At 39.6% G+C, this 12,199-nt stretch overlaps 1 protein-coding gene across 1 annotated transcript; it reads right to left on the bottom strand.

The window, feature by feature from the left end:
• Positions 1-902: 902 nt before the first annotated feature.
• On the bottom strand, positions 903-5,693 carry LOC101795455 (uncharacterized). Its single transcript, XM_072033073.1, is given in 5 exon segments — positions 903-1,652; positions 1,983-2,042; positions 2,044-2,138; positions 4,652-4,796; positions 5,616-5,693. Coding segments are annotated over 5 exon segments (699 nt in total). The 3' UTR covers positions 903-1,331.
• Positions 5,694-12,199: the final 6,506 nt, after the last annotated feature.

Genomic DNA, 12,199 nt, shown 5'->3' with positions numbered 1-12,199 from the left:
AGTATCCTCTCTTCAAACAGAATAAACAATAGCAGGCCAGCTCTTTTTTCAAAAACCCTAGTCTGTTTTTGCAGTCAGTTCTATGCCTAAAAGAAGCTCACTCTGTCTCTCTCTTGGCTTCCTCCCAGAGCAGCACTCACACTGCTTCCCTCACTGTCAAGTTGTTTTCAGACCCACAGAAATATGCCCTGGCTTCATACTTGCTCACACATAGATATAGATGTGTATACCACATGCATTGCTTTGTTCATTTCAATTTAAATATTGTAGTTATCATTTCCATGTATACAAAAGGAAACCTCTCCAGCTGCTTAGGTAAGCTCCTGTTCATAACTTGTTATGCTGATCTATGTCTAAGCAAAAGTGTCTTACCATGTCAGGCACCAATAAAGAAAAAGCACTTAACTGCACCCTCAAATAGCTTGAATAAAACTAGGATAAACAGGTTCTTCTGTGCATGGAAAAGAAATTAACACCATGAATTCCACCTCTCCACAATATCTATCTGAAGCCATATATATATTTTAATCTGTTAATTATTTTGTAATAACTATGAAATATCCCTGTGTGAAATTCAGACAGGTCATGAAAAATAGATTATCTAAATTTTGTTTCATTGTTATAGTAAAAGTAGAGGAGACTTATTGGAAATTGCAAAAAGGTATTTTCTTAAGAAAAATTCTGTCTCTTACTTTCCCTTTTATCCTTTATTACTTTTATGGAATAACAGTGAATGAAGGAAAGTAACTATCTCCCTTGAGGGTAGCTAACTGCTCCAGCCAGGAAGGAGGTCCACATTAGGAACATATCCACCTACTCTTTTCCACTCCAATATACTGCATTTCCCCTTGGACAGCACGGCTGGGCATCCCAATAGAAAAAGGAACATGAGGAGACTCCGATTACAATGCAGCATAAACTTTAATGGGTATGAAGAAAGAATCAAAGCAGTGACTGCTGGAAGGAATCTGGTACAGGCTGCCACAAGGGCAGCTGGCAGTCAGACACCCCTTCACCACATGCGATGCACATCTTCCTCTCTCACATGGCAAGAGGAAGAAAGAACAGGACACTCTCTTCTGGGTGAACCCATGGCACAGGACAGCAGGAGACAACAAGGACTCGTAATGCAGAGAAGAAAGCGAGAGAAGATATCTGTTGGCCATGTTTCCAGACAGTACAGACTGGCACCCTGCCTTCCCTCTCTGCTCTGCAGGAGGGCAAGAGGGTACTCAGTCCATCTGGAAAACCTGTCCAGCAGCTCCATCCTCAGTTTGGCACCTGGATTTAGGCTTCCCAGCTGATGCACTCACTGGATGTCCACTTTGGCTTTAGCAGGGCAGGCACCTTCTGCCATAGTACCGGCCACCAAAGCCAGAGAGGCCGAAGCCCCCAGAGGAGATGGGCACTCCCTCAGCACTCAGGATGCTGCCAACAGCAGCAGAAGTGGTGGATCCCACGGCGGTGTTCTGGGGGAAGGAGCTGAGGATGGGGCCCGGCAGGGTAACCACCACAGGAGACGGTTCAATCACCACACGGGAGTCCTGGCACTGCCGCACACAGGGCTCATTGCAGCTGTTGGCAAGAGGGGTCGGGCCACAGGGACGGCACAGATCATAGCAGGACATGGCTGCGGGATGGAGGAGCACCTGGGAGAAAGGGCAGGGAAAGCACAGGCAATGTGTGAACAGCAGCCTGACAGCCTGCTCAGCAAGAGAGTAGGCATAGGCTGGGGAGCAGGGACAGGCTGTGCAACAACAGAAAGAGGCTTGTGAGCTTAGGTCTTTAGGGGCCCCTGCAAAGACAGCCCAAGACCTTCTTCCACCTCCCCCCACAGTTGCAACCATAACAGCGACAGAGGGAGCAGCATCAAAAAGCAAGGATCACACCAAGACCTACACAGAAGCAAAGACTTGGTCAAGGCCTGAAGACCAAGAGGATAAGGCAAGAGAAAGAAGAGAGTGAGGAGAAGGCAACTGCAGCTCACCTTGTTCACGAAGGAGCAGAAGGCAAGAGAAGTCGATGAGGAAGCCTGCTGTTCGGACAGGCTTTTATACTGCTCCAGACTGCCCCAGGTCCAGAAACACCATTTGCACTTGTAATGTGTTTACCTACAAGTTCATCTTGTATGCAAAGCACTGAAATTAAGTAAATGGGAACACTGTTTTATGTTCCCAGTAATGCTACCTTTTAATTTCCCTGTTCATGACATGCCTATTTTGCTACACAAGCTCCTTTCAAGTGACAGGATTAGAGACCAAAATATTTCCATTGGAAATGATACATCAGCACATGAAAATGATGCAGCCTGCGATGAGGGGTATCCAACAACAGGATTTGATGACAGCTTCATAACCTAAGGGACTTGCTTTGAGGATTTTAAAAATGCTTAACATACATTTCCTTCCCATCCTAAAATACAAGGCAAGACTTAAAAACACTTTCCTATGACAGGGGTGGCCACCACCAAAGCTTCACATAATACATAACTCTGTCTAAGTTAGGTATGAACCTGTCATTCAGGTTGGATACCCTGATGGCAGACAGACTGTCTGCAATCTAACATCAGGAGAAATTCACACGTTATTTGGAATTTCTTACACCGCTTAGCTCTCATGTAAAATCTGTGTCTTTTAGAGTTAATCTATAGTGATGTGTATCTAGAATGGGACACTAACTGGGGGACACCTCACCTATCATGTCACTATTCTACCCAGATTTTTTTATTTATTTACTTTTTTAAGTGTTCAACCCTCCTGTTAGGTCCTTGTGCCTGCACAGAAGGCAGTGGGCTTTGGCTGTGTGCATATCTGCTGACTTCAGGATATTTCTCTATGTTAGATCTTTGTTGTTGTGAAGCCATGTAAACTTTTATGCCTTCTCAGAAACAGTGTTTCTGCATAGCATAGTCTTCAAAGTTGTAGATTAGTGCAGATAGAGACATGGACCCAAAAAGTGAAAAAGGTAATTTACTGTTATCAGTATAAAAATAAATAAATAAATAGATAAATAAATAAATAAAGTACTATTAAATGAAGCCTTCTGACAATTACTTTCATAGTTGACTAACATAGGATCATTTGCTTTTTAATGTTTATTTGCATTTTTGCATTCTTATACTAAATCTTATCAATACTCAGTCTTGTTTACAGAATTAAACAATTCCTCTGCCAATGTTCTAGCTCTAGCACTCTATTTTGATATTGGTTTTGATTCATCATCATAGATCATCATAGTGTCTGACAAAAGTTCAGTTTTCACATGATTTTTGAGATAATCTGCCTCAAAATCAAACAGTCTTTGATATCAACTTCCGAAAAACCTCCCATCTAAATACTAAAACTCCTGTACTGATGGAGGAAGAAAAAAAAAAAAAAAAGAGAGAGAGAGAGAGAGAGAGAGAGAAAAAAAAAAGTATTTCTGTACTTAGAACACTTTTTATAGTCTCTTTAAGTTAATAATGTGTCTAAACTACTGTATTAAGAATGCTTACGCTAGGAATGAGGGAGCAGTAGACATATTTACTTTTTGTTGTATTTACCTTTACTTTGCTCACTTTTTTTCCAGTTTCTCTAGGACATGCTCAGCTTTCCTCTTCAGCATGCCCATGAAAGTCAGACACTTTTGTGACCTCATTTCAGACCTCAGTACCTCTTGTTCTATTGCCCAGCAGCTGAGAACTGTGAAAAATGGATTAGATGGACATGGATGAGAATTGCTCTGTCTAGAAGAAGCAGTCTGGTAGAGAAAGAAAAAAGAAGTAGATAATTAGCTATTAATCAAGAAAGAGATGGTAATCAGCAAGTTGTTATTATCCTGTAGAGTCTTGCTTTTATGCACGTGTCCTGCATGTATTGATTTTCCATTCTCAGCAAGCAGACTGCAATACAACATGCTTTCATTGTTTACCTGTGGCAATATTATACTTCCTCTGACACCCTAGGCTTCAGAAATTCAGGAAAGTTCTCCATCTTCTCAATGATGGAACCAGCCAAAATCTCTTTGTTATCTCAAGTGACAAGAGCATTTTCTTACTGGGATGCAAATTCATAACAATCTGTGCTGGGTACTGCCCTATACCTTCAAACTGTATTCAAATTAGTAAGTATCCTCTAGGAGAAGATAAGGTCTCTGTATCTGACAACACTAAGACTAAACTGGAGAGCCAATCTTCAACTGTATCAGTCACCCCTATAGACAAGAAGAAACAAATCAGAAGTCGGCTTGTTTAGTAAGACAAGAAGCTTCTCGTAAGAGGGACCAGGAGAAAGAATCAGAAGAGGCAGGCTGCTCTGCATCAGAGCAGAACAGGAAGTGCAGACAGAAATCATAACTGAGTCAGAAAACACTCTATCCATGTCCCTGAATGAGCTGTGAGATACGTGAAAAGATTTCAGCCATCACCCAGGAGAGCATATTGTCACCTTGTTTCTCTGGCTGGGGTAATAATCAAGAATTAGAGGGCAAGGAAGCCCATCAGCGGGGTTCCCTTTCTAAGGAAAAGGCCATTGACAAAGCAGTTGGAAAAGGGGAAGAAGTCTTTAGCCTTTGTAGGAAACTCCTATCAGGCATGAAAGAAAGGTATCCTGGGAAGGAAAATAATGTAAATTTCCAAAGCAAGTGGACCACCATGGAAGGAGATATCCAGTACTTGACGGAATTAGCTGTGTTGGAGGTGGTCTGTAATGACCTGGACAACAATCAGGTATCCAAATACCTGGATGACATCCAGTGCATGTGATCCATGTGCCAGAAGTCTGTATGGAGCACACCACCATCATACTGGCAATGTCAGACTAAAAGGATATAGAGGCATATAGAGGCGGTGGATAGATTGGCCAGCAGCTCTGTCAGTATGAAGCAAATCTCTCATCCCTCCTATGGGCCTGTGTCTCAAATGTGGAGAAACTGGTTCAGTGGCTTGAAGAGAATATGTCTTCCTCTTCACCCATTCAGACCCATATCCCAGTTATTAAAAGTCAGCACTTTTCCACTTTTCTGCTCAAGGGAAAGGATACCATGGGTGTACACCATGTGGCACCTTGCAGGTTTTTTTTTCAGGTACATGAATTGCAAGAGAAAAAAGAAAAGAAAAAAAAAAAAAAAAACATTCACAACTTCTCTTGTTTCTGTAGAGCAGTCTTTCCAGACACAGTAGAAGGCCTGATCTTATTTCTGACCCTTCAGTTGTGCGTTTGCAAGAATTAAGCAATGGATACTATGGTCAGGACTAGAGGGGCCCTGTCTCCAGCCAGGCAGAGGAAAGGGGCAACCAGGTATACTGGACTGTGTAGATCTGATTGCCTGGTACATCAGACCTGCAGGATAAGGCTCTAGTGGACACCAGTCCACAGTGTACCTTAATGCCATCAGGCTACAAAGGGGTAGATCCCATCCGTGTTTCTGGAATGGGAGGGAGATCCCAACAGCTGTTTGTATTGTAAGGCAAAGTGGGCCTAATGGGGAATGAGTGGCAAAAGTACCCCATTGTGAATGGCCCAGAGTCTCCATGCATCCTTGGCATAGACTACCTCAGCAGAGGGTACTTCAGAGACACAAAAGGGTATAAATGGGCTTTTGGCATAGCTGTCTTACATACAGAGATCAAAACATACCTTTCCTGCTCTCTCAAATGATCCTTCTGTTACAGGGTTGCAGAGGGTTGAAGAACAGCAGGTGCTAATTCCTACCATGATGGTGCACCAGTGGCAATATTGCACCAAGACTCCCTAATTCCCATCCAAGCTGATTCATTGACAAAAGAGCAAGAAATGATGAACAAAACTTGCTCACCCATATGAACAGTACCAAATTTTGATAGAGTGGAGGCTAACAGTGGACTATTGTGACCTGAATGAAGTCACACCTCTGAGTGCCTCTGTGCCAGACATGCTAGAACTTCGATACAAACTGGAGTCAAAGGCAGCTGAGTGGTATGCCACAACTTATATCACTAATGCATTTTTCTCCATCCCTTTGGCAACAGAGTGCAGGCCACAGCTTTTGACTTGGAGAGCCATCCTGTACACCTGGAATCAACCGCACCAGGGGTTGGAAACACGTTTTCCGTGGACTGCCGTTTGCCACGAACTGATCCAGACTGCACTGAAACAGGGGGAGGCTCCTGAACACCTGCAGGACATAGATGACATCATTGTGTGAGGTGACACAGCAGAGGAGTTATTTGAGAAGGGGAAAAGAATAATCTGTACAATCACAGAGTCACAGAATATCCTGACTTGGAAGGTACCCACAAGGATCATTGATTCCAACTCCTAGCTTAACACAGGACCACTCAAAAATCAAACCACAGGCTTGAGAGCATTGTCCAAATGGTTATTGAAATCCAACAGGCTTGCTCTGCTGTAACTACTTCCCTGGGCAACCTGTTACAGTACCCAACCACAGCTCCTTTTGGCACCATGACTATGTCTGCTACACTGAATGTTCAAAGGGAAAGTCCCCACTATACATCATGCAATTGATGTTACATGTAATAAATAGGTAGCATTAATCACACAACAGGCTTGAATGGGGAAACCCAATTGCCCAGGAGCCCTTGAAAAGACCATAGACTGGCCTGAAGGCAGAAATTTTGGAGCATATCTGAGGAAGTGACTCATACAAAAAAGCACCACCATATAACAAGTTACTGGAAGATGAAAAGCAGTACGTTTCATTTACTGATGGATCCTGTCTTGTTATAAGAAACTATGAGAAGTAGAAAGCTGCTGTATGGAGTCCCATATGACAAGTCTTTGAAGTGCAGGAGAAGGCAGGTTGAGTCAGTTTGCAGAGTTGAAAGCCATCTAACTGGCTCTAGAGATTGCTGAAAGAGAAAACTAGCCAGAACTCCATTTAATTTTGTCCTCCCTCCCCACCCTCCCATCCCCCCATCCTGCTGAGGAGAGGGAGTGAGAGAGCATCTGTGTAGAACTTAGCTGCCTATCAGTGTTGAACCACAACACACTCATTCCTTACAGTAGGTTGTCTGGCAAGGACTGAATTAAACACCTTTACTTCTGTGACCACCACTGACATTTTTGTATTATTTGTAATATCAATCTTAAGGAAATCTAACCAAAGATAAGCACCATTTTTGCCCTTCAAATAAGTGTTAATGTTCAGTTGGAAATCTTATAATAATTAGTTGTCCTGCTTGTTCTTGAAAAATGCCCATATTTGGCTTTAATTGCCTTTTTATTCTTCCTTCTCTTTTCTTAAAAATCAGCTAAACTTAAAATAAAATAAAATAAAATAAAATAAAATAAAATAAAATAAAATAAAATAAAATAAAATAAAATAAAATAAAATAAAATAAATAAAATTACAAGTCATTCAGTTTGTTAAGTCCAGTAATGAACAGATATCATGGTCCCTTGGGAGTCCTAAAGGGCAGAAGGGTCCAGGAGGGCTGGATGCTCCTCAAGAAGGAAGTCTTAAAGGCGCAGAAGCAGGCTGTCCCTGTGTGAGCAGTCCCTGTGTGTCCCTTCTGTGAGGAGAAGAACCCCCCCACAGTTCAGGCGGAAACAGTTAGAGACCTGCTGCTCCACCTGGACTGTCACAAGTCCATGAGGCCAGATGGGATCCAACCAAGCGTGCTGAGGGAGTTGGCAGATGTGATTGCTGGGCTGCTTTCCATCATTTATCAGTGGTCATGTTCAACTGGAGAGGTCCCAGATGACTGGACACTTGCTAATGTGATGCCCATCTATAAGAAGTCTCATAAGGAGGAAATGGGGAACTATAGGCCTGTCAGCCTGATGTTGGTGCCAGGAAAGGTTATGGAACAAAACATCTAGAGTGAAATCACACAGAATGTGCAGGACAACCAAGGAATCAGGCCCAGTCAGCATGGGTTCATGAAAGGCAAGTCCTGCCTGACCAGCCTCATCTCCTTCAATGACTGGGTGACCTGTCTGGTGGATGAGGGAAAGGCTGTTCATGTAGTCTACCTAGACTTCAGCAAAGCCTTTGACACAGTCTCCCACAGTATTCTCCTGGAGTAGTGGTGAATGGAGTGAAATCCAGCTGGTGACCAGTCACCAATGGTGTTCCCCAAGTCTGGGTGTTGGAGCCCATCCTCTTTAGTATCTTTCCTGACGATTTGGATGAGGGAATGGAGTGCACCATCAGTAAGTTTGCAGATGACACCAAGTTGAGGGGAAGTGTCAGTCTGCCAGAGGGTTAGGGAGGCCTTGCAGAGGGACCTGGACAGGATGGGTCGATGGGCAGAGGCCAATGGGATGAGGTTCAATATGGCCAAGTGCCGGGTCCTGCACTTTGGTCACAAGAACCCCATATAGCATTACAGGCTTGGGGCAGAGTGGCTGGAAATCTGTGCAGAGGAAAAGGATCTGGGGTTGCTGATTGTTGCTCACCTGAACATGAGCTGGCAGTGTGCCCAGGTGGCCAAGAAGGCCAACAGTATCCTGGCTTGTATCAGGAACAGTGTAGGCAGCAGGATGTACATGATTCTTTTAACTATTCCTGTCAAAAAGACAGTATATAACTTCCCAAGACTACATTCAGTTTATTTTTGCTTCTTATTCTTGTTAGTTAAAATTGTAACAGAAAATGGGACACAAACAGTCAGATTAAAATATCTAAATAGTTATTTAACAGAATGTCTAGCAGACAATATTAACTTTATAATAACTATAGTATTGAAGTTACCGTTCAAAACTGTTGCATTGCTACAGGCAATTTTAGCAACAGAGCATTAGATCATTTGACCCAACTCTCAATGACAAAAGTTTAAATAGTCCTCTTAACTAATCTGGGAAACAGAATTGGCCTAGAGATAAATCACTGAGTAAGGATATCTTGATGTACCTTTTGCCCTGCATCCTCATTTTCTGTATCCTTGAACACATCATTATGTGTATCTACACAGAGAAAGAGTATCTTCTTCAGTCTGTAAAATGGGAAAATTAGTAAAAATTAAAAATAAAAGATTCTTATCTCATTTATTCAGAATGTAGGTCTACTTCTGTATTTTAAATTTGATTTGAGAATTGTGGACTCTAGTAAATGAAATGAAACTAATGTGAGTAGCCCCTGTCAATGATGTCCTTTGCTGTCATCAGCCCTCTACTAATGTTATATGTAATCATATACATATATGTATACACATAAAATATTTAGCTATAAATAGCAAGATGACACAAAGTGACAGCATCATATTCTGACTTCTTTGTGTTTTTAGAATGTGTAGTTCTTATTTTTTGTTAATTCAGCTTCTCTTCCTTTTTGTGAACTGAGAACAGCAGGGCATGATATTTTTCATATGCAGTTGAAAATCAGCCATTAATATCATTACTGAAAGTCACTGCTGGATTCAATATTCCATAAGAGAACTCACTATCCTGTTTCTAAGTTGCAGTAGTTAATTTTATGTAGGTGGACTAATATGCTATTGCTTTCCCATTAACTAAATATATAGGAGGTATGAGCAATTCTGGACAAGCCTTACAGTCTTGCTTTGTTTTATACACAGTTAATAAAACACATAGTTCTTAACTGTTGCTAGCTAGTTAAGCAAGGAGAGTTAAACTTCACTCATATTGAGTCAAGCACCACTGACTGCTTTTGGTTTGCTGTGAATGCACTGGTCTGTGCTCCATTCAGGACTTGTCAGCAGTAGGTAAAAATAATAATAATAATAATAATAATAATAATAATAATAATAATAATAATAATAATAATAATAATAATAATAATAATCTATTTTTTAGATTTTTCTTTCATTTTTTCTTTGACAAAACTTTACCAAAATGTTTCATTTAAGGTATTTTTTAAATATGATTTTCTTAAATTTTTGTAATTTCCAGAATAAGATTATTTCAACCAAAAAAAAAAAATCTTTTTTAAAGAGTGTCAAAACATAACTTTTTCTCTTTTTACTTAATGTACCTGTAAAAAGCTCACACTTGCTCATCATTGTCTAATTCTCAAGATACAACAAGGGATGTAACAGAAGTACAGCACCAGATAGCACCCGGCAGCCTTGTTTCATTGCTAACTAGTCTGCTTAGCCAAAAAAAAAAATTCCTAATCTTCTTTTTCTCTCTCTCTCTCTCTCTCTTTTTATTTATTTTTTTTTTTTATTTTGTAACTTCCAGTACTCTCCCAGCTTTCAAAACTTGGAAATACAAATTACTTTTGCTTCTTTTATAGAATAGATATGTGTAGAACACTAGCCTGCAGCTAATATAATCTATTCACTTACTTTAGAGCAAAGGTCTACATACATACACTAGCAGTGGTTTGGAACATTACAGTAATAAACGAAAGTCTTCAGAAAACAGGAAAAGTATTATTCTTAAATAGTCATAAATATTCTTTGAAAATGTGTCTATACACGTAAAATCCTTTCTCTATGTCCAGGTCATTGTCCATGCTTCAGTTCCTTCAATATTAAAAATCAAAAAATGATTACTGCTAAGCTATGCTCTACTGCAAGTTAAAAAGCTGAGTTTATGTCTTTTTTTTTTTTCCCACAAGTATCATATTAAAATTGTATTCAATGGCTAAATATATACCTAGACGTTGTAAAAGGTTTCCCTCTGAGTCAGTGAGACAAGACTTGTATATAATATAGGTGACTTGAAACCCTTTATCTTCCTTGAGATGATGGCTAGCAGGAATCGGATGCTGTGGTAACAGTGGTCTTCTGGTTGTGACTGTCAGCCATCCCACCACATCCTTTAATGTTAAATTCCAGGTTATGAAATTACTTTGTTTTGAGTGTGAGATTATGAAATTAAAGCAACAGTCTTATTTCATGTTTACTTAGTTTAGTTAGTCATGCTAGCTATACTGGTTAGCTAACCAGCTAACCAAGACCAAGACCAAGATTGTTGTTAACATTTTCAGGACAAGAGAGTTAAAAATGTATGTATCCAAAAACATGTACAATATAGACATAAGAAATTTAAACAGTATTTAAATATCGTTGTGGTACCAATGAAGAGAGCAAGCTTAATAAGACCAATTAAGTGCACTTAGCTTTAATTTATTAACTAGTATGGAAAACAACCAATTATTGTTTTTTCAACTACTTCTAAATATAATAACTAGGGATACAGAGTGGGGAGGAAGGAGATAACGGTCTCTAAGGACACAGAGGGGAATACACCCAGCTGTTATTGACATATAAACACATCAGACACTAGGAGTGACTATAGTAAAGAAGCTGAAGATTTAATTCTTTAGTGAATAGGAACATTTCAATTGTGAAAAAATAATGGAAAATAATACTGAATAGAAAATTATTTATTCCATTACTGTCAGTAAACATAAGACCTGAAGGTTTCCACGGAGCCATTAACTCTTCAAATGCACTAATTATTCATCAAAGTACACAGTAGTCCCATCAACAGCTGCAAACATTTCAAATCTTCAATACTAGTAAACTTTTATTTCTATGGAAGCCTGAATTTGCATTTTCCATTTATTTTTATTTTAGGCTTACAACTTAAATAACCTACAATATCACTTTGTATTTCACTTCCCTCACACAACAAAATTGATTTAAAACAAAAATAATAATTAAAAAAAAAAAAAAACACTAAAAGGCAAAATATTGGTTTACTATAACAAATTATGCCATATTAAGCTTCCATACACTTCACCTTGCAACTTAAGAACAGCTTAAACACAACATAAAACAAACAAACAACAAAAATCTGGTGTCTTTGGTTCATATTCCTCAGCACATTTGGTTTTGACCTGAGCAGAGATAAAGCTTGCACTGGTCTCTCTGGCTTATTCAGTGATATCTTTTGATTTACACTGAAGTGGTCTCACTATTTTTATGTTAACTAATCATTAATAAATGAAGAACAAGTAAATCTTCTTTGTAGGATGTTTAAATAAAAAACATGGAATCACATCTGAAAGTTTTGTGTGAAGATACATGTGTATGAAAAGTCTTATTAGTTCATTTAGCTCAGACATAACACAGCTATGAAACTCTCATTTTATTGTGGTATTTTGTTTTCCATCCAAAACCAAGTAATCTACAACTTATGTAAAGGAAGTTAAAATTTTTCCAGATTTTTGTTATTTTTGCTTTCTTTGTTCCCATTAAAATTCACGAGTAAAAATTCAGTTCCACCTAATTGTGTGTTATTTCTAATCATTTCACAGGTTTCCTTAACCTGGAATATCATAAACAGGAAATGCCTTGCCACTT

The sequence above is a fragment of the Anas platyrhynchos genome, chromosome 1, assembly GCF_047663525.1.
Source record: "Anas platyrhynchos isolate ZD024472 breed Pekin duck chromosome 1, IASCAAS_PekinDuck_T2T, whole genome shotgun sequence".
Taxonomy (NCBI): domain Eukaryota; kingdom Metazoa; phylum Chordata; class Aves; order Anseriformes; family Anatidae; genus Anas; species Anas platyrhynchos.
The sequence above is the reverse complement of the archived record's forward strand: the minus strand, read 5'-3'. Positions and strand labels throughout refer to the sequence as shown.